The sequence below is a fragment of the Octopus bimaculoides genome, chromosome 6 (genome assembly GCF_046866305.1).
Source record: "Octopus bimaculoides isolate indiv1 chromosome 6, ASM4686630v1, whole genome shotgun sequence".
Classification (NCBI taxonomy): Eukaryota; Metazoa; Mollusca; class Cephalopoda; order Octopoda; family Octopodidae; genus Octopus; species Octopus bimaculoides.
Window position 1 is genome coordinate 59,866,764 of NC_142933.1, and position 27,076 is coordinate 59,893,839.

Consider the following 27,076-nt stretch of genomic DNA (forward strand, 5'->3'; position numbering starts at 1 on the left):
TTCCAAACTCTTTGCTTTTAACAATTGAAAATTTGTAAATATAAATGTCTCTTAAGCTCAAGTGTTTTTGAGGACTAGTACTTAGCTACTTAGTGCTGGCTTTTTTCTCTTAAGTGAATGAGAAATACTTTTATCTTCCAATAAAAACTCTTCAATTTCTAAAATCATTTCAAAAGTGTCTAGTATTCTGTGCCCATGCAGTGAAGAAGTTTGTTTCATAACATGTTTCTAGATTTGATTTGACTGTACATCTTGCTCCATAACTATATCTCATGTAGATTACATTGACTGAAGAAAGTAAAGAAATGTATCTTGTCTAAGAATACTTAAGTTTAAATTGTTGGGTTTTTTTCAACTATTATAAGTTTATCATTAACTTCTTATTCACTGTACTTCAGTATATCCACAAATAGATCTCTTTCTGATAGTTACTTATCTTTAAATGTGTTGTTGCTTTTATTTATAATTTAAGTAGACTGATAGTTGTTTAAAGAACATAATGTGAAAATTATTCATTGGTTATGATTTTTAAAATAAAGACACCATCTGCATATCAGACTTAACATATATATATACCTTCGAAAGGCATGATGCTGTTGTTTCTGTCTGAGACAAAATTTATTCATAGGCATGCTTTTTTTTAAAAAGTACAATATATATTGGAGTGAGATGAACATCATCCCATATTTCATCCAGCTTTGGGCTTGTCAATGATATGCTCTTGTTAGTCACATGCTTAGACAAAATCAGTCCTCTCTGATATATATAGGAAATTGAATAATACTTTCATTGATGTTGTGGAAAGCCTGTTAGGCTGAATAAAAACTTGGTGTATGCAGCTGAAACTGCATTGCTGTTTTAACTATTTTAATTAAATACACAGGGCTGAATAACTGCATGTCATTGACGAGGGCCAAATAGCCTGAAATGCATCTGATGTTCTCAGGAATCACTGCTGGAATGATGTTCATCTACTTTTGATACATAATGTATGTTTTAACACAGTATGCATTAACCAAGTTAAAATAAAGACATTGGAAAGTTTTCTAAGGATACCTTCTGTATGGAGAACAGAAAGTCAAGTGTAGGCTAGCGTACAGATGTGTTAAGAATAAATATGCAAATATTTGTTCTTAACCAATCAGATATTTCAAAATGATGATACTGTAAAGTTTGAAATGCTTATTTGAGAATTTGAAAATATCTATACTGTAGGGGTTGCTTATCAAATGCTAAAAAGAAACTATAGATTTTGCACTTTCAGTCTTATTTGTAATTACAGCTTGCTTTTCTATGTTGTGGCTGAACCATGCATAGTACCAAGTAGCTATCAGTCAATTTCTTGGTAAATAACAACACTTTGATCTAATGTGTTGCAACCATTTTCATTTGTATATGTGAAAATTATTCACCCAACCATCTTAAATAAAATTTTAAAAAAAAGGATATACTGATATATATTTTAAAAAATCATGATCATTATTGAAAGCCTTTGGCCAGAAGCTTATTCAATCAAAGCTGACACAAAGCTGTACAACAACATTTGGTTCATGGCAGTAATAAAATTAACAGGAAGTTCTATGTAGGTTTATTGACTTGATGGAAGTATTAGTTGTATCAAAGACTGTATGCAGGTAGGTGGTCATCTTGTGTGTGTCTGTTTACAGCTTACCATACATATGTTTAACCCTTTTGATACCAACCCCTTGAGACTGCTCTGGATTGGCAATACAAATTTCATGATTTAAAGTGATCTAAATTAAAATCTTTCATTAAAATTTCATTTTATGTTCCAAACACCAGTTCATTAATAACAAGGTAATTTCAAAATTTTTTTGAAACAAACAATGTATTTCAGTAGGAATATGGTAATTAAATGGCTAAACAGTAAAATCTTGGGAAAACAGTGATGATCTGCATAATAATGTATACTATAGTGTGAATCATGTGCTAATGTGTCTGTCACTTGTCATTATATAACTTGGAATTGATATTTGTAGACAATAGCAAAATCTGTTCTATTAGCATCAAAACATCCATTGATTAACATTATTTGTTCAATAAAACTGTAATCTGTGTATCATTTTTGTCATCATCATCATCATCATCATTTTATGTCTGCTTATCTTGCTGGCATGAGCTAGATAGATAGTCACTCCTTATTTGGAGTTATTGCTTTCATAGACAGGTTTGAGGGCCATGTCTTGCTCTTGCATTTCATTTCTATGGCTGGATGCCCAGCTACAGCAAAACTATAAAAAGTAACAGATATTTTGATTAAAAAAATATCTATTTCTAACAAAACTCTACCTCAAGTGTCTACTGCAGAAAACAAATAATTTCATAACAACAATGAAATGGAAAGCCTTCCACTTTATCCTTCCATTTTTAACTTTTTTACATTTATTTTAAAATTTTTTCTCATCTTTATTGTTTCCATCACTATTACCGCCACCACTAAGTCTAATTATAATAGAGATTTATGAAGGGAGGGTGAGTAGGTAAAAAAGGAAATTGAAGATAGGGATGATCAGTTAAATAGGGGAATCTCTTAGGTAGTATTTCTATTAAATTTACCAAAGTCAAGAAAATTGTAAAGACTATTAAGGAAGGTGAGAATTCATTTCAAATTTTTGTGTGACCTTTTTATATGCCTATATATATGTAGGAGTTCTTATGTACATATATATTTGTTTATGATTGCTTTTGTATATTTGTGTTTATGTCTGTGCATCTTAAGTCATTTATTTATCTCTTATTGGTTTTATCCAGAGGCTGACTTTTTTTTAAATGTGAGAATGGTGAATTAAGCTTAAACTTCCTCAAGATGTCCATTTTGTTTCTGTTAAATATATACCAATTCATTTTGTATGAGTTTTTGTGAATTTTATTTCTTATGAGTGTGTACCTTATGCATACGTATTTCTGTGTTTGTATGTGTTTGTGTGTATGTATTTTTATGTGCATATTAAGTTAGTTATCTATGTAGAAATGTAAGAATGTGTTAACATCGATTGAAAAATGAAGATTAAAGTTTCCCAAAAGATATTTCATGATATGTAGCAAATATTTCTAATTCATATACACTGGTTAATATAATTCTTTGCATGTAAAACACACTAAAATATAAGCACTAAAATATAATAACCTATGCTAATATATTACTTTAAGTGACCATTTGTAGAATTTAACCCAGAGAAAAATAAACACAATCACATCTAAACCATTTAGCAAAATGCAATATGCTACTCTATTTATAATACTAGCATAGAACATTATAGTTTATATAAAATTATGTTTTGGATATATTCTTTTCTACTCTAGGATCAAGGTACGAAATTTTTGGGGAGGGGCCAGTCAATTATATTGACTCCAGTACACAACTGGTATTTAATTTATTGACCCCGAAAGGAGAAAAGGCAAAGTCAACCTCAGCAGAATTTGAATGTTTTGGATATATTAAATCATGTTAATGAATAAGATACTATGTTATTATATAATGTAAATATAGATACACTCTTTAAAATACACCTATCAATATATATTTGTATATATGCATGGGAGTATATATGTACTCACATATATAAGCATTAATATATAAATCTAAAATATGCAAATACTCATAGCAGCTATAAACATTTATATATCCTTACGAACAAATGTTTAGGTGATTAAAAGGGTCAGTGATAGAAAGGGCATCCAACCATAAGGCACTGCTTTAAAAAATCTCTTTCTAATACATGCCTGCATGGAAAATGGATATATATATATAGATTTATATATATAAATGGTTGTGTATACAATTGGTTATGTGCATCTTTTTTTTATGATTGTTTATAAATATTTTGTTTCCCACATAAATCAGTGTTTCAGATATTACCAAGATCAAATAATTCCATTGCTACTCTCTTTCTACTCTAATCAATATCTAACTTGTCTTAGAGTAATAGAATTGGCACTGACCATTAAAAAATGCTGGTTTAGATGGTTTTTATATCTAAATTGAAATTTTGCCCAAGTCAGTTTTATATTTTCTTTTATTCCAAGGTTTGTAAACATTTTTATCAGAAATGTATTGTTGATTATTGATGATTATGTTTATTATTGATTATGATGATAACGATGGTTCTAAATATGGATGCCATGGTGTGTCAGACAGAGATTGCTAATGTACAAATCCATGTGCAACTTTCCCTCTTAGAGTTTTGCACTAGTTTTGCCAACAGTAATTTAGTTGCTCAACAATTACTGCAAAATTCACTTTCTTATAACGTCCTCATTGTCAGCTGAATTAAAGGAAAGAGATTTGTAAACTACTGAAATCACTCAATCTATCACATTAACAATTTTTGCATGTAAATAGAAATTATTATTGACTTTATCTTCAGTAATTAAAAACATACAAGACTTGTCAATTTTTTTTTTTTTTGTAGTTATGACTGTTTTATTATGATTTAATAATATTAAATCATATTCAGTATTTAGATGAAAAAGAAAATCGAAATTAGTATAACTCACTCTTCCTTCCTTTCATTTTCCCGTGTCTATCTATTTCAGTCTTTCTGTATACACTCTGTGTTTGTGCTTTTTACACACACACACACACACACACACACACACACACACACACACACACACACACACACACACACACATGTATAATGCTAGATTGATGGGTGTACATATATGATATATAACACAAACATGCACGCACACAGATATATACATATATGTATATATAAATTGATATACATATATAAGATATATAATACATACATGCATATATATATATGTATGTGTGTGTATATATATATATATATATAGAGAGAGAGAGAGAGAGAGAGAGAGAGAGATTAATGCTTACAGAAAATCTTAACATTTGCTTTTGATATAATGACATTTTATTATATACAACCTTCAAATCCTTGTTGACTTGTTAAATGTCACTCATGGTCTTTCCAGTTTATTATATTTAATTTTATGATAGTAAGTTAGATTCTGAGCTGGAAGTAGTTATTTTGGAATGACTTACAACATTGGTTTCTCTTGACCTCATTTACTTATTTACCCTGGGGGAATGAAAAACAAAAGGACTTTAACTATTCTATGTGTTGTTTTATAGAGTTGTAGCAGTGATTTCCCATTTTTACTACTTCAATATGTTATCTGCAATTGGATTTATATTCTTGCAGCATTGTTGTCTTAATGTAACATAATTTCTCTGATATCCATATTGTCTTTAAAAATTTCATCACAATTGTTTTGGTATATCATTAAAGGTAGCTACTATATCTTTTTTTTAAATTTTTTTTTTTTTTTACGTGTGCTAATCAGAGATGAAAAATAAATTTATGACATTTTTCAGGGCTTCCAAGAAACAAAGAAGATATTTATCTTTAGACAAAGATCTAACCTGAATGCTTGCGACAGACTGTAACTTACTACAGGTGTCAATAGCATTTGAAGTACTTAATTTCAATTTCTTTATGTCACACCGAATGACATAACTTTCTGAGAAGAGCCTGTCACCTACTTTTAAAAGAAAAAGCTAAAGAGAGGCAGTGTAGAATAAAATTTTCTATATACAGACAAAATGAAATACCTACAACAAATATAACCCATAACTTATATGTTTGTAGACAAATACTATATCTTCTTAGTCATTCCATTTCTTCAATCTGTATGTGAAATTTTTTCAAATTTAGCTTTTATTTTTCATTTTAATCAGGTTGATAAAATAATTACCAGTAATCTGCTATGATTGATTGAACAACTCAATTTCATTCAAAGCTTCTTAAAGAAAAACGAACAGGACAGGCCTGACTGTGTTGCTGAGATGTTCACTTTGCAACCACATGGTTTTAGGTGTGTGGAAGCTTGTCATATGTATGTGTGTGTGCATCTTTGTGTTTGTTCCCACACCTCCTCTTGACAACCAGTGTTGGTTTGTTTACAACCTTGCAATTTAGTTGTCCAGCAAAAAGAGTTTGGTAGAAAAAGTACCAGACTCAAAATAAGTACTGGAGTTAACTTATCTGATTAAACACTTCACAAATTGAAAATTCATTGATTTCTAACTTAGGCACAAAGATCTCAGATATAAGAGGTTATAGTCAATTATATCAAACCCATTATTTGACTGGTACTTTATTATATTGTCTTTGGAAAGATGAAAGACAGAGTTGACCTCAGCAAAATCACTTAGAATTATGCTTCTTGCTGCTCAATTCATCAAGTACCATGCTCTATACCATAATATACTGTCCTAGATAAAACTTTAAACTGCATCCAGTAGTGAGGAGTTGGTGTGGGAGTTCCTGGGCCTTGAGGAGTGTGGGACCACTTCTTAGCCACTATTGTTCCCGGGTCTTAACTAACATGTGCTTTTGAGGAGATGGAGCACATCAGCATGAAAGGCGGTCCACCTAGGAGAAAGAAACTCCAATATCAAACCATCACAGCCATGCGGAATGGTGCGAACAAGGTGGATCTCAATTATATCCGAGACATCCAGCAGCCCACTGCAACTACCCTAACCAGTATGTCACCAATACCAGTGGTGTCACTGCTGAAGGTAGGTGGTCAAGTGTGTGGGCCTCGTGATTGCAATACATAGTCTATCCTAAAGAAAATCATGTGAAAGCCATCTGTGGCTTGAACAATGAGCATCTCTGCTTCCTTCTCTAAGTCCAGTAGCAATGTTAAACTGGATGACAGGGGAAGGGTTGATCTGCTGGAAACCCCTAACCCTGATCCATGTGCTAGTGGCTCTTACTTGAAGGTCATCCTGTCTACAAAGTGTGATGTCATGTATTGCATGCTAGTGTGTGTGTGGGGGGGATGTTGTACCTGGCATAACTTCATATTTGATTAGTTAGCATTCAGAGAATCCACATGTGTAAAATACTAACTTCAACAATTTATGTCAAAAATATCCAAATTTCAATAATATACCTCATCTGTCCCACGGGGAAAATAAGTGCAAGAAAATATTTACAGAAAACTGTTGTGTATTGATTATAAAACCAGACAATGTTAATGCATCAGTGAATATTAAAACAAGATCAAATTGATACACGTATAGTGGGTGTCTGAGTGAGTGCATATGTATGTGAATTAGTTGTATGTGAGTTTGCATAGTTGAGTGAATTAGTTGTGTGTGGGTTTGTTTCTCTATATGTGTATGTACAGAATACATATACACACATATATATGTATGTAATTATATCCATAAATGCACATATATAAATATGCATTTATGAATATATGTACTCATGTGTGTGTGTGTGTGTGTGTGTGTGTGTGTAATAATAAAAAGATGTATGAATGAATTATAGTCTTGCTACATTATTTCATTAGATTTTATTATGATGTAACATCATACATTCAGTTATGTAAGACATGCAACATCCATAAGATTATACAATATATTATCATATAATAATCTCCAAATCATCAGGCAACCATATGCAGGTCAGTATTAGAGAGACTTATAGCTTTATCCCATTGAATGCACCAGTTCCTGACCAATCACTCAAGTTAAGCAATGTTGAGCCTAGTTAGAACTTAGATGGTGACCACATGGGAAACCTAAGTGCTTACTTTTTTCCAACTCTTGCCAACATCAAACATGAACATTAAATGGTAATGATTACATTGTTAGAGCAGCAAGTTCAACAACATATGAACACTCAAAGCAAGAATACCAACTGTTCAATATACAGGAGTGGGAGGGAGAATAATCAGCCAATCAGAAATGGTAGGTAGTGCAACTATGCTGTTAGAGAATGAGTGATATCCAAACTGGAATCCAAGTGAGAAGATTAGTGGAAGATAAATTATAATTCAATAGAACAAATAATTAAAAAAAGAAAAAAATTTGAATTGCATATTTTATCTTCTACTACCTTTAAATGTACTGACTTCAACCAGAATCAGACTAGCAGCACAAATTACTTATCGCAGAGACCATTCAAAACTGACCTATCAATGCTTTGAAGTAATCAGCAGACTCAATCATAAAGGGACAATGTACTAAATTATATATATATATATATACATTTTTTTTTTGTAGCATTGTTATGATAGTGAGATGTGCAGGTAGATAAGATGGATACTGTCTATCTATCTGCATAGAATTGACATGTACAAATGTCTATAGTTTAGTTACTGCACAATAAATAGAACAAATACACTAGAGTTAAGAGAAGTATAGTTAAGAGAAATCAGTATATAGAAACATATCAAGTATTAATTTATAGAGATTTAAGAAAGTCCCCACCAAAATTTAGAGGTAAAAAAGATAGAGAAAAATAAAAGAAAATGAATTAAGCCATTGAGAAGCTATGATTACGGTGGTAATAACATTAAACAAATAAAGAAAAATAAAATATGATAAAACTGAAGAACAGAAAAGATATGATTGACAACAAATGATTAGCACAGGCACAATCAGGTATATGTGCAAATTAAGTATATAAAGGTAGTTATAAGTTTTTAAATTAGTATCAAATTTATAAATATATAAAAAATACATTAGCTTAGCTGGTTGAAAATTAGAACAGACTTGTAAACTGTTATTTTGAAGTTATGAAATTATTAAAATTGATAGAAAAGGAAAGCAGAACCAATAATCATACTACACACACACATACACACACGCACACACACACACACACACACACACACACACACAAGCACATGTATACATATATGTACATACATACACATACAGACATACATACACATACAGACATACATACACATACAGACATACATACACATACAGACATACATACATTTATATGTATATATCATCATCATCATTATTCAGCATCTGCTAGCATGGGTTGCATGATTTCACAGGAACTAACAAGTCAGAAGACTGCTCCAAGCCCTGCTGTCTGCTTTGGCATGGTTTCTAATTAAACTATTACTGTCAAAGACAAGACATTACATACTTCAGCAAGCTAAAACTTATAATCTGTTTTGCTGAAAAATATCTTAAGAAAATCAAGGAATCACTGTTTAATCTCACTGGACTACGTTCTTGAATTAACAAAAGTGCTTAGTAGGCCAATACTCTGCTATAAAGCTGCTAGGTCATAGGGATAACCATTTTTGCCATTTAAATGTATTATAGAATTAATTGCTGAGGTTTTAATATTGAATAATCACAAAAGTAAAAACAAAGACAAAACAATATTATAAGGCACCAAAAGAGAATGACTCACCCCAGACACAACAGAATATTATTATTGCTATATCAATTATCAAAATAAGAAGCATAATCTTAAATTAATAGTAATAATAATGATAAAAGTAATATCAATGATAACATTAAGAATACAATGACTGCTTCTGCTGCTGCTGCTGCTGCTACTACTACTACTACTACTACAAATGATGATATTCATAATAATAGTTTTATGATAATAATGATTATCATTCTGATAATATTAAATGAAACAGAATGAATTATCATTGATATGACTGTATAATGAAAGTAATAATGGAAAAAGAAGGTAACAACAACAATAACAATAATAATTCTTTTCTATTCTAGGCATAAGGCCCGAAATTTTGGGGGAGGGAGCCAGTCGATTAGATTGACCCCAGTATGCAACTAGTATTTAATTTATTGACCCCGAAAGGATGAAAGGCAAAGTTGACCTTGGCGGAATTTGAACTCAGAACGTAAAGACAGATGAAATACCGTTAAGCATTTTACCCAGCATGTAAACGTTTCTGCCAGCTTGCCGCCTTATTATAATGATAATAATAATAATAATAATGATAATAATAATAATAATAATGGTTTCAAATTTTGGGTCAGGGCCAGCAATTTTAGGGGATGGAAAGCCAATTTTTTCTTTTGATACAAGTGCTCAACCTCAAAAGGATGCTACTCTTAAAGCAGCTGTGCAACACAGTATGTTATGTGTTTTTTTTTTAAGAAAATTTAGGCTCAAATATCAAGATCCTTGGTTACAATGTTATACATAGACTTTTATGGCATCTATTTATTTTACTGTTTTCAGAAACTGGAACCATTTGTTAATGATTGTCAGCTTGTCGACCAGTACCTACAAGACACTCTGAAACAACTGACCATCTATGACCGCATTCCTTCCACTTATGATGAAACAAGTCAGTTCTTATGGGAACATGAGCAACAAATGCAGTCTATATTAGATGCCCCTCAATTGATGCTGCTACAAGACGGCCATTCCATCATTCATCAGCTGCAAGAAGAAGCCCCTTATCTAAAATCTATAGAAAGCTGCAAGTAAGTGGTACTTTTACTTTTCACTCAAGGAGGGTTTTCAGTTACACCAAATTCTCATTGCTCTCTTTTGATCAACTTGCCTGAAACTGTTTCTAATTCTATGATAGAAATTCTTTGTTTTAAAATGATTCAAATTAAAACTTTCTATCAAGATTCCATGTTAATTTAATTTTTCAAACACCAACTTAATAACAACAGTTATTTCAACAAATTCTTCCTTATTTTCAAAATAAATAAAGAAACAAAGACAGTGTATTTCAACAGAAACATGGAAGCAAAAAGATTGAATATCTTTTTGCATTAGTTGTATTGTTGAAGTGTAGAATTCACTGGAAAAAATATTAAATAATATCTTTATAAAATTAACACAAAATGTTTTCATAATATAGCAATTTGGATAAGAATTGCCAACATTAGAAAAGAGCAGTAATGAAAATAATGATTTGGTGATACAAAGCCAAAAACATGGTAATAGAGAATAGTTGGTTAAATCAAACCCAGTATATGACTGATACTGTATTTTATTCACCCAGTAGGGTGAATAAAATAAAGAAAGCCCAAGCTGACTTCAACAGGATTTGACCTCAGAATGTAAAGAGCCGAATCATGTACTGTAAAGACATTTTATCTTACTCTAATGCTGCTGTCGATCTGCCTCTCTGATGAGGATAATAATAATGATAACTTTTACTTTTATTATTACTATAAAAGAAAAGTAGTGATGGTGGTGGTAGTGATTTTGGTAGCAACATCAACAATTCTTCAATGAAGCAGTAAAGTTTGAAATTATTTTCTAGAAAATAAGAAATTTGATGGTTGCCTAACTTTTCTTAGCAGCAATGGCCCTATAAATGTCTTAACAGATTTCAATAAAATAGCAATAATATCATAATAGATATATAAACTGTTCTTTGTTTTCAAAAATCTCTTGTTGGCTTCATTGAATGCCTGTCTTTTGGATTAGTTGTCTATCACCATGACCACTAAACCACTTAACTACATTTTCTAAACTATTTAAGAAAACAATACTGTAGTATCACTTTCTATCTTTCATATTTGTCAGTTATTTTTAATATACCTTCATTTGGTTGAATGGTTTTGTTGCTTCTTTATGAATGTCACATCCACTTTAAAAGTTTCCAACATATTTTATATTCATAAATTCTCTTACTCAAAATATATCTGACATGAAGCAAAAACTTTTGAACTAGAAGTTGTTATATCTTAACATTGTTATTCTAATCCTTTTATGCACCTTTATATTATTAATTCGGTTTTGTTATTATTCCTGCAAGAATGAGAAGAATGTGCTGGTTTTTATGTCAGAATAATCTGAAGTTATGTGTGAGGTGCCTTCAATCACCTTAAGTAGTTATTTTTACACTTTGAGGATCCTTTCTTGTGGTGATTTTTTTCCTTACTGAGATTGATATTTGTTTTTATTTATTATTTTTCTTACCCTTTTATCCGATGTAAATCCCCCACTATTATTATTCATTTTTTAGTTGATCATTTTTTTTGTTCCAACATTTTAGTTTCTTGCTGCAAATAAAAGAAATCATTACTGTTGTTATTAGTAAAAGCATTATAGTATTGCTGTTGGCCATTGTTTGAGCTGTTGTTTGATCACCAAAATTGCAAGTTTTCCAAGTTTCCCACTTGATGTCAACAAGTTGATAGTGATCCAGTATTTGTTAATCTTATTGCACCATCTCTTTCATAGTCTTCCGCATTTTTGTCCATTGGTTATCTGTTCTTTTGCAAATGTGTCTTGCTTTCATTGCCAGATTTAAACTTTATTAGGCTCTATGCTACATAAATTTGGAGCCTTTTTGTTAAAATTACACCAGATGGTCTCACAAAAGTTGATAATGTGTATTACCTTTTAATTATTTTAAGGTTTTTCTTATGGATTCTATGAGCCTAAATTGCAACTTTGTCTTATGTTTAAATTTGGTTCTGCTTGCCCCATTCATTTCCTCTTTTTTGCAGTGGTGAAATATTGCCTACTTTTACCCATTCTCTCTATCCCCCCCCCCCCACTTTGAATTGGCACACTAACAGTTTCCTCTCTATCTTTGTTGTTAGGGTCTAGCTTCTGTTCTGTAAACAACTGTTGGTATTGTTTAGAATTTTTCTTTTTGAGGTAAATTGAAAATTTTGGTTTCATAACACTACTGTGCTTGTTGATATGGTAACATTTAAATTAGGTATGAATCTTCACACTGCATCAGTTTTTCAGGAACTTAGACATGATATATTCAGTAATTAACTTCTCTTAAGTAATCTGTCTACAATCAGGTTATACTGAATTTATTTTTGTTTGCTTATTTGTTTTTTCTTATTGTATTGGACAAAAATTATCATATGATGGCAACCAATGAAGGAAAAAATAAGGAAGACCATAAAAGAGGTGGTATGATAAGATTAACAAGCACTGAATCATCATCAATTGGATGACCTCAAACTGGACACTGGCAAAACTTGCAATGCTGGTGCTCCAACAACAGCTCAACTATGGCCAACAACAATACCATAATGTTTACACTAGTGACAACAATAATGATTTCTTATAAATGCACACACACATACATACATACACACACACGTGTGTGTGTGTGCGCATGCATATGTGGGTAACATGTATTGTTTTTGTTCCTTTCAGAGAAGAACTTGTATCAGTTAAAAAAATGTACAAAGAATTACAGAACTCAATGAAGAATTTAGTTAAACTTGCTGAAAACCGTTTTCATAAACTTGAACAAGGACTTCAACTTCGAGGTTTCGAGAGTGAATGTAATAAAGTAAGTTTTCTATAAATTCTTTCTAAAGTATTTCATAGTGAAGTAAAGCATTGCACTTAGGATAATTTGTTTTCAAAATGAAAAACCAACAGGGTGGAAGTTTAGAATAAATCAAGTAAGATGGTGATGGTGGCGGTGGTGGTGGCGGCAGCAGTTGCAGTGTCAGCTACAACAATGCCAGTGGTAGTGGGGGAAGATGAAACCTAAACACCACTATTTTTCCAGTTGGACTGATTGTCATTCAATGGCAAACGATAGCAAGCTTTCTCAATTCACAAAAGATTCTTCTGTTATTGTTTGCAACTTACATTTGCCAGTGCTTGAGTGTCATGCCTTTAAAAAATAAGAAATGTTAGGAATAACTTAAACCTAACATATAACACAAGTGACATTTGCAACACATACATACACACATACAAATCAACAAATCCATTATAAAACTTGATGCCAAATATCTACAATCTTTTTTTTAACCCAGTGGAAATAATAAGAAGGTCTCACTGTTAAATGGGAAGAAATAATTAGAAGGTAAACAAATGATGTCTCTCTTAAAAAGAAAGATCCAATTATTTTACTTAAACAGCAAATTATTCTCTGTATTGTGAATTCATGATAGAGGAGCAAATAAATTTGCCTTTACTCACATATGAGGCATCAACAAAAATATATGTCAGCTTAGTAGAACTCAGTAATAATAATTAGGGCAAAAATAAACTGTTAAACTGGCCCTTTACATACTTCATCATACTAGACTGAGATTTTGTTTCCTGTGATGATAAAAACCTGATTAAACTTGTTTTGCAACTCTAGCCTATACTCTAGGAGAAAACAAACTCTCTATATATACGTATATACAGGGTGCGATGGGTAAATTGTCACCATTTAATATTTTTAATTTCATGCATGTACATTGTTTGTTTTTTATTTTGTTGATTACACAGTATAATAGGGTCAGTTGGACACTGTCTGTGAGAGAAGCAGCACTATGACACAATTCACTCTGCCAGAAATTTGGAAATGGCATGCTGTACTGCTTGGCATTCACACTGGAAGCTCCAGTATGAGCATTTCAGAGTGTTTGTGTGTCAATCTAAGGACAGTGCAATCTGATGACATGTGCCAAGTGTGATAAAAATCAAACATCCAATCAACAGCATGGTGTTTGGAGTGATCACTTGTGATGGTGACATTGTACCTCCATTCATCTTCCCATGCAGCCTCAAACTAAATACAGAGGCTTACATCAAGTGCCTGGAGGAGGTAGCACTGCCCTGGGTCAAGAGGGTGGCTGCAGGAAGACCCTATGTCTGGCAACAAGACTCTGCACCATGCTACACAAGTAGGAGGACCTAGTCATGGTTGTCAGATAATTTCTGCAACCACATCAACCCTAACATCTGGCCACCTAACTTCCCAGACTGCAACCCCCTTGATTATTATGTATGGGGCACAGTTGAGTGAGAGACCAACTGCTTGTAACACCAAAAATGAACTGAAGGCAAGGATTATGGCAACATCCACCAACTTAAACAAGGAGACTGTTCAAAAGAGTTGCAAGAGATTCCAAAGTCGTTTGGAGGACTGTGGTTGAAGCTAATGGCTATTTTATTGAATAAATTTACTCTTTGGTGTTTCAAGATATTTTTATGTAATTTTGGTAAATATATCTGTTAAAATGAGATGTTGGTGTTATTTTCATTTTTGTATAATTTAGACGACAATTTATTCACCTCACCCTGTATATATATATAAACCCGGAGTACTGTTGTTACACATGTTGTTAATCATTTTACACACACACACACACACACACACACACACATTCTCTCTCTCTCTCTCCCTCCCCTTTAAAAATGCTCAGTTTCATTAAAATGATCAGCTGGTTATTGTATTGGATTATCAACTCGTGTCTTCACTTCAAATCCACAGTAGATAAATTTTGTTGTGTATTTATACAGTATACTTCTCCCTGTCTAAATTCGAATCACAGCTAACATTAGAGCTATGACAAATAGGCACCTGAGCACTGACAATGTTTTCTACAACAGCACCACACTGTGAAACTGGAGTTAAGTATAAACCAGCCCCTATAAGTCTCTTATTGCCTCTGGTGGTGCATTAAAATTTTCATCTTTATTATCTCCAAAGTGAAACAAAGAGAGATGATTCATTTTAAATTTTAATTAAAATCTAGTAGCTGTAAATTTCATTCAGATTCTGCTATCTTCCCCCTTTTCTTTCCCTCTCTGTCTCTTTCCCCTTCTCTCATATTGTATCAGCTCAAAACAATTTCCTGCATCACCTAAAGACAAATTCTTTCATCATCCAAAAAGAATTTTCTTCCCATCTCTCTAAAGCAACATTTTAAATTACTCCAAAACTAAATTTTACAGTTTCTGAATAACTTTTCAAAGAAATTCCCCGCATCATCTCTAAGCAGTTTCTATTATTAAAATATCTTTATTCAGTTCCTTGTATCATATAATAATATCTTGTTTGTATAAACCGTCACCATGTTTTCTACAGTTTATTGCAGCTAAGTATTGAACAATAGTTGCACCTTCTAGATGCACTAATAACCTTTAACAATGTATATTATTACTTTTATAGCATCCACTTTAGCAATATTTCTTCAATCCACTATTATCTCCATTGGACTGACTGGAAGTTTCTTGGTTTCTTGTATACACTTAGGTCTTTGTTGCTAGCTGTTTCAAAAATTGTATATACATTGATATAGTAAACTACATACTACTTTGTAATTTATTCCATTCTCTGAACTTTCTTGATACCTCAAATTGGAAAATGTTATGGTGGATTGATTCCAAAAGAATGAAATACAAATTTGACATTAATAGGATTTGAATTTAGAACACAGAGAGTGGGAACAAATACTGTAAGGTATTCTATCTGATGCTCAATCCACTACGTTGAAAAATGTTATAGCAGTATAGTTATCGTACTTATCATTGTAGAACCCAGACCAGCAGACCAAATGAAGCAGAATTCATGGCCAAAGACAGTCTAGGACCATCCAAAATTTTGTATAACTATGTCTAGTGTGGCTCTTTTTTTTTTTTAATTTTAGTCTTATTTGCTAGAAACTGCAGCCAAATCTTCCTGAAATCATTCAATTTGAGGGAGATTTGGCTTCAGTTTCTAGCAGATAGATTAACTCCTTAGAGGCTTATCCATAGAGTAATAGTTTCTAATTTAGACACAAGAATAACAATGTTGAAAGGAATGGTTTAGCTGATGTCATAACTCTGATTGGTACTTTATTTTATCAACTCTGGAAAGATGAAAGACAAAGCAGACTTCAGCATTATTGAAATTCAGAATGTAAAGTATCATAACAAAATGCTTTCAGGCATTTTCTCCAACACTATTATGATTTTCCCAATCCTTCACCCATTTTTTCTCCTTCATTACATAAGGATTAATAGTAGCATTACTAGTGGTGATGATAATGTGTTATTGGAAGCAAATTATAATATACTATTGTATTATAACTATTTCTAAGTAGTAATCTTTTAGCAGTTTTTAAACTTAATCTTATGATTAAACTCTTCTTCTAATTTTTATTGCTACAGTTAAATGTATGGATCTCGACAGAAGGAAAACGTATTTTGGAGAAATATAACTCTTGTGTTGACAATCTAAAGAGTGCCAAGTCACTGGAAGAGCAATTCTTGAAAGACTATTTCTCAGCTATGGTAAGTTATTTTTGATATTTTGATCAAGAGTAGAATTTATAATCTAAAGAAACAGATGAGGATCATAACTTGAACTCACTCTGTTGAAGAGTCTTTAATCTAAAACATCAGTTTTTTTTTTCATCTATTCCTCACAGCAACCAAATTTATTGTCATTCAATTAACCCTCCTTTGGAGGTAATATTTGTATTTGGAGGTAATATTTGTAAGCAACCTGTTGCATGTACCTTTTTGCTTTTTATTTATTTATTCATAATTAAGGTAACCTAATTAAGGTCTTCTTGAAACACCCTAAAATAAATTAGATTTCCTTCATGGAAAATTCAGTCAACACCAGTTTATCACAATGAAGTATTTTATCAATACTAGAACGATAAAAGGTAGATACAACTCTGATGGGATTTGGACTCAGAAATAAAGTCACATAAATTAATGTTAGGCATTCAATTCCACCCTGTTCTCTCCTCAATTCATTTGCTTTTGAATGAATAAATGATAATTTATAACATCAGCAAGGTCACACACAATTATAGGGGGAATTTAGTCATTTATATAAACTTCATTCTTGGCTGGTATTTTATTGATCTGGGAGAAAAGTATAGTGAAGTTAACCTTAGCAAAACTTGGATTCAAAACTTAAACAACTGGAATGAATATTGCATTTGATGCACAAACAAGTCTGCCAATCTACCAGTCTTTGTGAATTAATAAAGGATAACATTTATAGACTTTAGCAACTGCTTAAAGTTGCCAGTAAAAAAAAAGCCTTTAAGTAATTGCTCAGCCTGCTAGAAATAGTAGTTAAATTACTCTTAACTCATACTCTACAGTCTTCAAATAGGAAAGGACACATTAGGAAATGTAGTCATAGATACTTCTAAGTAGAAAAGGAGTTCACAGCTGCAATGCCTTTGCTTCTTGAGGCTTAACAACAACAACAGCATCATCAGTTACTTAGAAAATGATATTGTTATCAGGATAAGCATTTGAAAAACCTTTCATATGAAGGAGATTAGAAATAGCAGCAAAAGTCATAATATAAAGAGAGGTTAGATAGATAGATAGATAGAGAGAGAGAGAGAAAGAGAGAGAGAGAGAGAGAGAGAGAGAGAGAGAGAGAGAGAGCGAGAGAGAGTGAGTGAGAAAGAGAGAGAGAATCATCGTAAATAAAAGCTTGTATGTTGGCACATTAATCACTTAATTTTGTGAAGTTTTACATAGAAGTCATGTAATCGTACATATTGAATGTATTACAAATGTAGTCGTTATGTTTGTTTATCCTTAGGTCAGATCTGATTGAGCTGACCTCTTATCAAAGGCACTCCAGCATGACAATCCTGTCATTTTAGAAGTTTGTTTATCTTGTGTCCATTCTGGGATGGAATGGTCTGATGTGATTTGAGGAAGATTTGGCTGCTAATCTTAGGTTGTTAGCAGGTCAAGCAACAACCTAGTGGCTTCTGTTTTTACACAATGAAATGCAATGTTCTGAGCAAGTAATTGTGAACTGTGTTGTAAGAAAAGACTAGTCACTACAGCAGCCTAATAATTGTTTCTAATTTAAGTATAAGACAGTGATTTTGAGGGAAGGGAATTAGTTGATTATATCATCCCCAGTACTTGTTGGTACTTTATTTTATTAGCTTTAATGGATTTCAACTTAGAGCATAAAAAAAAAACAGAGTAAATATCCCAAGTCATTTAATCCAGTGCTGTAATGACCCTGCCAGTTCACAACCCCACAGATAGTTAATAGTTATAATTATCATTAACATAGTAAAATGGTAGAAAGTCTATAGTATTGGACTAAATGTGATATTTAGTTAGTTTCTTTTTCACTCTGATTTCAAGTTTCACCTGAACCATTTTTGAGCTCATAATTTTGGGTTCAGACAAAATCACATATCAGTGTTTGTGTTGTGAACCATAGCTGTACCTTCATTCAACAAAATATATGGTCTTTTACCTGTTTTATTCCTTTACCAGTTTCAGTCACAGGACTGTTGCCAAGCTGGGGCACCACCTTAAGAATTTCAGTCATTCATATCAATCCCATAACTTATTTCAGTCTGAAAACATATTTTATTGATCTTGTATGTTTACTGAATAGCTATGTTACGTAGTTGACAAAAGTGTACATAACTTGTATTGTTTTACAAATAAATGCACATACACATACTTTGTTACTTTGCTGTAGTGATTAGCATAGCTATATGGTTTACAGCAGACACAGTATCTCACAGGTGGTGATAAAACATTTCCAGATACAAGAATGGCTGTGTAGTTAAAGAGTTCACTTTGCAAACACATAGTTTTAGGCTCATGGAACCTGTAAGAAGCCCATTATATACATATATGTGTGTTTGTGCTTCCTTGTTTTGATATATGCATGCTCATTGTAAATGAAGTCATCATTCATTCAAAAACAGTGTAATTTGTCTGCAATCTTCCATGAAAATATGAACTGCTTCTACGCAAAGGACGAGGCAAAATATTGCTTGGAAATAGGTGAAGGTTGGTGACATCGTTTGGCCATAGAATATTTGCCTCAAGTTTCATTTGATCCATGAAAGCAAAGAAAAGTGAAAGTGATGGTGACAATAAAAATGGCAGTGGTGGGACATATATTTGCATGTGCATATACACATGACAGTATGAGATTCCTGCACAAATATTGTCAACCAGATTTATCCTAAAACATATTGGTCAACTCAAAGCTACTATAAACGACACTCTTCTATAATCCTCCTATATTGTAGGATCGAACTTGGAACCAAAAGCCTGTGCCTGAGCCTGTGTAAGAAATTGTTGTTAATTCCAAATGTAACTTAATTCAGATAGAAAACAAAATTTTCTTTGTATTGTTAAAACATAAAAGAAATATTATCAACCATCTTCTCAACTAATTAATAAACATTGTTAGATGTGGTAAGAGGTTTACTTCCCAACCACATGGTTCCAGGTTCACTTCTACTGCATGGCACCTTGTGCAAGTGTTTTCTACTATAACCTCTGGCCGACTAAAACTTTTTGAGTGGATTTGGAAGACAGAAACTGAAAGAAGCCCATGGTACGTGTGTGTGTCTGTGTTTGTTCTCCCTCACCCCATCACTTGACAACCAGTATTGGTGTGTTTATGTTCCCCAAATAGCAGTTCAGCAAAAGAAACAGATAGAATAAGTACCAGGCTTAAAAAGAAAATAAGTACTGGAGTCAATTAGTTCAACTAAAATTCTTGAAGGTAGTGCCTCAGCATGGCCAAAGTCTAATGACTGAAAGAAGTAAAAGATAAAAAATAATCTTGGGTGCCATCAGGTGTGATAGATGCATGAACAAAACTGTTACTTCAAAAACAGATTTGTGTGTAAAATCAATGTTGATTCTCTGAAGATTGTTGATAAAAAAAACTCTTCTTAACAAAAAAAAACTCTTCCTTAACAACAGGAAATCTTGAGAAGAAGAGCTGTTGCTTCAGCCAAGTGTTTTAGCCTATAAATGAGAAGAAAATTGTTATGAGGAATGCTTTTTAAACATACAAAGCCAAGCAGAGGAATATCTCCAATACATGCAAGCACTTGCGTGCACGCACGCACGCGCACACACACACACACACACACACACACACACACACACACACACACACAAAATGGTGAATGAAATGAGAAAAATGAATGAAGAGTGAGACAGACAAAGAGAAATTCATGAGATAAGTATATATGTATATTTACAATATAAACTATGTTAGTTCAGTATACTTTTACAGATATATTTCATTTTTGTATTTGGTTTGCAAGATTCTTTATGAGAATTCGTGTGTTGAAGCATATTTTATTGTGTATGGTGAGAATCATTCTGTTTTAATGCCTTATTAATTAATACACACACTGGTTCGATTTCCACTCATTTACTTTTTTTGTTGCTCTTTGCAACCTCTTCAATAATCATTGACTCTGTTCCTTTTTCTTATTTTGATGTTTTGTAACATCGTGTGTTTTAGTTTTCTTGCTTGACATTCTGTGAGTCCTAGCTGCTTGACAGCTGAATTAACAGATTTTGTGTATAGCCAGGAGGAGATGCATGCTTTAGCCCTTTTATTACCATATTTTTTTGAGATGTTCTGTGTTTCTTTCAATTACTTTAAATATAACAAAGAATTCAGTAAAATAACTTAGTTATCATTCAGGTAGTATTAGGAACATAAATTGTGACTAAAGTTTGGTGGAAGATTTTAATTCAAAACTTATGAAAACAAGACATTTGTACTACAGAGCCAGAGGCGGTTTCGGCCGAGTTGATATCAAAAGGGTTAATGAAGTGGAGTTCTTTGGGTAGCTATTTTGATTTTTAGACAGCAGAACACAGTGTCTTTCAGCATTTGCTAGCTTGGCCAAAGTTTATTTTATTTCATTTTTGTATTTGGTTTGCAAGATTCTTTATGAGAATTCATGTGTTGAAGCATATTTTATTGTGTATGGGGAGAGTCAGTCTGTTTTAAGGCATTAAAACAGAGTGACTTTCCCCAGACACAATAATATATATATATATATATATATATATATATATATATATATATGGTGTCAAATTGGTAACGTTAAAAGTACATTGGATAGAATGACTTTTGGTATTTGTTTTGACATTCTACATTCTGTAAGCACAGGCATGGCTGTGTGGTATGGAGCTTGCTTCCCAACCACATGGTTCCAGGTTCAGTTCCACTCCATGGCATCCTTCTGTTATAGCCTTAAGTGGCAATCCAAAGCTTTATGAGTGGATTTGGTAGACAGAAGCTGAAAGATGCCCACCATGTGTGTGTTTGTGTCGGTTTGCCCCTCACCACCACTTGACAACTGGTGTTAGAAGAGACTAATAGAATAAGTATCAAGCTTTAAAAAAATTAGTCCTGGAGTTGATTCATTTCACTAAAAGATTCTTCAAGGCAGTGTCCCAGCATGGCCACAGTCTAATGACTGAAACAAGTAAATGATAAAAGATTCTAAGTTTCCATCCTACTTCAGCTAGCTTTGCCTCTCATCCTTTCAGGAGCAATAAAATAAAGTAGTAATCCAGTTTAGTGAACTGGCAGAATGCTAGAGCATCAGATTAGGTAAACTCACAGTATCTGCTTTGGCTATGTATGTTCCAAGTTCAGATATCACCAGCTGTCACTGGAAATATTGTGTTCTTCAGAACCTAACAACAGGAATAGGCTTGAGATGCTCTTAAACAAGTGTCTTAGTATCTCAGTTGATCACTCATATTTAGGCCTTTCTTGTTACTTTGCTCTTTTATAAGCAGCAACAATTTCTTGTAAGTTCTCTCATATACACATACATACACACACACATACACACACATATAAGCACACATACATGTAAAGAAGAGAAGTAATGAGATTGGACATAAAAGTTATATGAATATGAAGATGTACTCTCACAAGCAATTGGTTTGTGAGACCATCTTTTTAATTAGACTTGTAGTTTTAGACTACAAAATACTTCATACTTAAAGGCCTCTGTAATATTAGTATAGGTTTCAATTAGCTGAATGTTTCTTTTGAAAGAAGGTCATAAAAAGTGTTTAGTGATTTAACCAAACTAGTAAAGGACAATGAAATCTTAGATAAATGCCACTCTAACTATTTAACAGTAATAAAATGCTGGCCTTATATTTTTCTCATTTTTAATCACTGGCTAGAAAAGAATGTCATTGTAAAACTTGAATTCAGAAAAATTCTTTCCATAACCTACATACCAGGTGAAAGCTCCACCCACATGTATATGTTGCCAATTGCTTCTCATGCATACTTGCACACATATAAGCATACACACACGCACACATATTCATTACATATACATACACAGATGCGAATTACTTTTATGTTTAAAAAAAAGCTTACTTTCATGTAACTGAACATTACATGCTTCCATCATCATTATCATCTCTGTTCTTGAATATGAAATTATAATTTCATATGGTGTTGTTGTTAGGTTGTACTTCCATCATTCTGGCCATGACATGCATATATTTTAGGCATTTCGAATAATTTTTTCTAGTATATAAAACTATTTTTAATATGGCAACATGAATTTTAAAGGTAATTTGGCTGTTAATTCTGGCAGGTCAATTGGCTACATAGAATTACAATGTTATGTGGTTTACCTTTAGTTTTATCTATAATCTAGACTATATAAGTGATTGCTATTATGATATTTTAGTGCTGAGGATGGAAAATGTAAGTTTTAAACACTGTAATTTAAACTCATTTTGGCTTGCTGGATAAGGTTTCTATTTTGACTGAATATATGCAACAAAGTAGATTGATAGTCAAGTAAATGTGCTTTTTTAAAGAGAAAGTGTGATTTTATTATAATGTGAGATTAAAAGTTTAAGATTAACTACTATATTTAAATACAGTAAAAAGTGAAAATTATAATAATCAATAATCTTAGTAGGCTGAGTAAAGAACTAGATTATATAAGAGCAAGGCTAGCTCAACATTTAGAAGTTATTTTGTTTTGTGGTGTTTTTTAACCACAAAAGAAAGCAGTGCTCATGACACATCATAGAGCCTCTGAGATTGATGGGAAGGAGTAGGTATCCTCGAATTGTTTGTAAGTGTGGATTTTTTGGAAACCAGTGAAGGTGTCAGGTGGTGGTGTTAAACTGGGCAATGGATTAAGCCTACTACCCAAATAATCCATGGCAATATTTGAACTCAGAATGCAAAGAACCAGAACAAATATCACAAGGTATCTGGTCTGGCACTCTTAGAGTTCTGTCAATGCCCTGCCTTGAATTAGTATTTTTTTTTTATTAACCCCAAATAGGTTGAAAGGTAAATTCAACTTTGCCAGGATTTGAACTCGGGGCACAGAGATTTGGAGCAAATACTATGCAGCATACTATCCAATGCTGTAACAACTCTTCCAGTTGACTGTCATCTTGTGGAACAGTCCAAACATTATTAAAGTCCAAGTGAAACACAAAGTGTTCTGTGGAAAAGTAAACACATCACAGTCCAAACATATTACAATTGAAGCACATTACAGTCCAACACAATACATGCAAAGCACATTGAAGTCAAAGTGCATTAAGGTCCAACATATCACAGTCCAAAACCATTACAATCCAAACACACTACAGTCCAAGCACAATGCATTCAAAGCACACCAGAGTTTCATTACATTACATTCAAAGCACATTTACAGTCAAATTAAATTACAGTTCAAACACATTACAATCCAAGTGAAGTGCAAAGTATACTGAGCAAAAAAGCATTTTCATCCTATTGTATGGATAGGCAGCATGGATGTTATTTCACAGACAAGTAAAAAAAGATTGTGTGCATTCATGATGAAATATCTGAACATCACCTAGGAAGACAAGGAACACCTTTATCCTAGAAGAAGCTGGCATGGAAAAGATATTGGCACAGTGAAATTTCTGTTGGTTTATGCATGTCTAAAGATTGGAGAAAACTTGATTATCAAGATGAATGCTATATTCACAACCAGCTAATAGTACGAGAAATTAGATTGATCTCAATGAACATATAAGGATTGATCTCAATGAACATATAAGGATGATTGATCTCAATGAACATAGGAAGCTTGAAGAGACTGAACATTGATACCCATAGCTAGATTCAGCAGCTCAGGATTGAAACCTATGAATGTGAGGGATCTACTTTTCATACACTGCTTTGAGACTATAGTCAGTGTGAACATGATGCTGATGGTGTCAATGGTAACAGCAGCAGTGATGTTACAATAGTCGACTTAACTAAGGAAAATAGGTATCTCACTCATTTAATAGTGGAGTTTCCAGTTTCTTCAAATATTCTTATGTTCATCAGAACCATTGTCATCAATATTAACATTGTAATGATCTATCTTTTAGCTTTTACATGTTTCAGTCCCGGGACATTGACCATGCTGGAGCAGTGCTTTGAAGGGTTTAGTTGAACAAACTGACTCCAGTACTTTTTTCTTTTAAGCATGGTATTTATTCTATCTGTCATTTTTTGCTGAACCACTAAATAAAAGGGATATAAACAAACCAACACTGGTTATCAAGTAGTGGTGGGGTACAAACACAAACATGCACACCCATAAATATATACACACACACATATACATTACAGGCTTCTTTCAATTCCCATCTATCAAATCTATTAAGAAGGCTTTGGTCATCCCAAGGCTATAGAAGAAGACACTTGCTCAAGGTTCCACACAATGGGACTGGACCAGAACCATATGGTTGGGAAGCAAACTTCTTAACACACAGCTCCACCTTGTTTACTAACATCTGTTTCTTTATCTGTGCAAATATTATAACTCTGTATATATGAGTTTGGGTCATCTCATCTGCATGACCACCACCTTTCAATCTAATTTACTCAACTTTTTCTTTAACATTATACTTCTTACTGCCATTTTTTTGTTTTCTCATACTTACCATACCTTTCTGCAATATATGTATACTAGATGAGTGATGTTTCTAATATACACTTGAGATAATGGACCCTGTTATTGACTTGTACATTGAACTACTTTTTCATTGCCTAGAAACCATAAAATATGAATCATCTAGCAGATGTAAGACACCTATAAGGCCATGTCATATAGGTATTGAGCACAATATCTATAGTGAATGAATATAAATCAAATGAGAATGACTTGCTGAATATGTGATTTTTGAGCTTCAGTAACAAGTATTTGAATCTCAGACAATTGCAGATAACTAAATTAGTTGAGGTTCTTAATTTTTTTTTTCATTATTAGGCCCCAGAGGTGAAAACAGTTCCCATAGTCATTTCAAATCTTGCATGACTGTTAGAGAAGGATAAATGGGTATAGTTAATATACTTAGTGCTCAACTTGAATTCTAGAAAATCAGTGGTCAAGGTGAAAATATTGGGAAAAGTATCAATTCAACTGCTGTAAGAATGACAAGATATTTTTAAAAATTGGTTTAAAGAACAATTGGTATTAGATTGACAACTACACAGAAGTAGTTCCAGTAAAAGGAACAGGGAGAATACAGCTCAGTAATAAACAAGTGGTTGAAAAATATATTGTATTACATATTTATCAAAAATCATCTCTTATTTTTAATTAGGATAATGGTGGATCCCTATTCTCACCAGTCATATAGAAGTCATCACTATCAGATGATCTTTAGAGAAACTTTTATGCTACTGTGGAATCAGGGTTATTATACAGGTTCATTGCTCAGCTGTCTTTCTCTCATTTTCTCTTTTGTGTGCACATGTGCACACACACACACATATGCTTTGCCTAACATCCAAATGATACAGAATATCCACATTTCTAGCATAAAGATTGAAGTTAAATTGTAAGTTTATAAATTGTGGTTTATAAATTTAATTAACTGGAAAACTTATTCAATTTAGTCAAGTGATCCATTTACATGTTAAAGCTTGCCTTTTTTACATTGTAATATGTAAAGATGCTTTGTTTCACTAGTATAAAAACTCACATTTTGAGTTCTTTCTTTCTTTTTTTTCTCCTTTCTTTCTCTTTCTCTTTTTCTTTCAATTGAGAAATTTGAATGTGGTATTTTTAGTTTTTTTTATTTTTATTAAATTATTTAGTCTGGCTGTGTATGTATGTTTGCATGCATATGTGTGTGTATATTACTTTTGTGTGAAGAAGCATTAGATTTCAAATAGAATGACTATCTTTTTTAATCATTATTACCAGAAGTCTTTGGCATAGAGCAATCTTTGTACATCATTAGATGTTATAAAACCGGTCTGGTAGAACAACAGACTAAATGCTCTGCATTATTTAATTCTATCCCTCCTATTTTTGAGTTATAATTCTGCATGTATATATTAAAAAAAATGCCCCAGCTGAAACTACAAAAAGAAAAAAAAGAAGAAAATATACTGAATCAAGATGCATGACCTTGTGATTAGGGTGTTTGACTTATGATTGGAAGATAATAGCTTCAGTTCCCAATCTATTCAACTAAAAATGAGTATCAACAGCAGCTTCAATCTTGTGATGGATCGGCATCTTGTTCAGAGTGGTTGGGGATTGCTGGTCTCTAAATCACTTACACACCATGGATACTGAGGTTAAGCTTCAGCTTAATAAGCCTGTAGGCTTGTGACAAAACAAAGACTAATATACTGAGGTTGAGAGAATAGAAGGTAAGAAAGTATACAGTGAAAGAGTGCAAGACAAATGGTTGATGGAGGAAGAGCCATGGATAGTGGTGATTGGGTGCAAGAGCATTGC

The 27,076-nt window shown here is 32.6% G+C and overlaps 1 protein-coding gene across 5 annotated transcripts in view; it reads left to right on the forward strand.

Moving 5' to 3' along the window:
* LOC106870865 (puratrophin-1) overlaps positions 1–27,076 on the forward strand; it is a 582,111-nt gene that overhangs the window by 384,423 nt on the left and 170,612 nt on the right. For all 5 annotated transcript variants that reach the window (XM_089353963.1, XM_089353964.1, XM_089353965.1 and 2 more), the window contains 3 exons: positions 10,041–10,288; positions 12,954–13,092; positions 16,686–16,808. In XM_089353963.1, the coding sequence (XP_089210089.1) occupies positions 10,041–10,288; positions 12,954–13,092; positions 16,686–16,808 (510 nt within the window). The remainder of the gene's footprint in view (positions 1–10,040; positions 10,289–12,953; positions 13,093–16,685; positions 16,809–27,076) is intronic.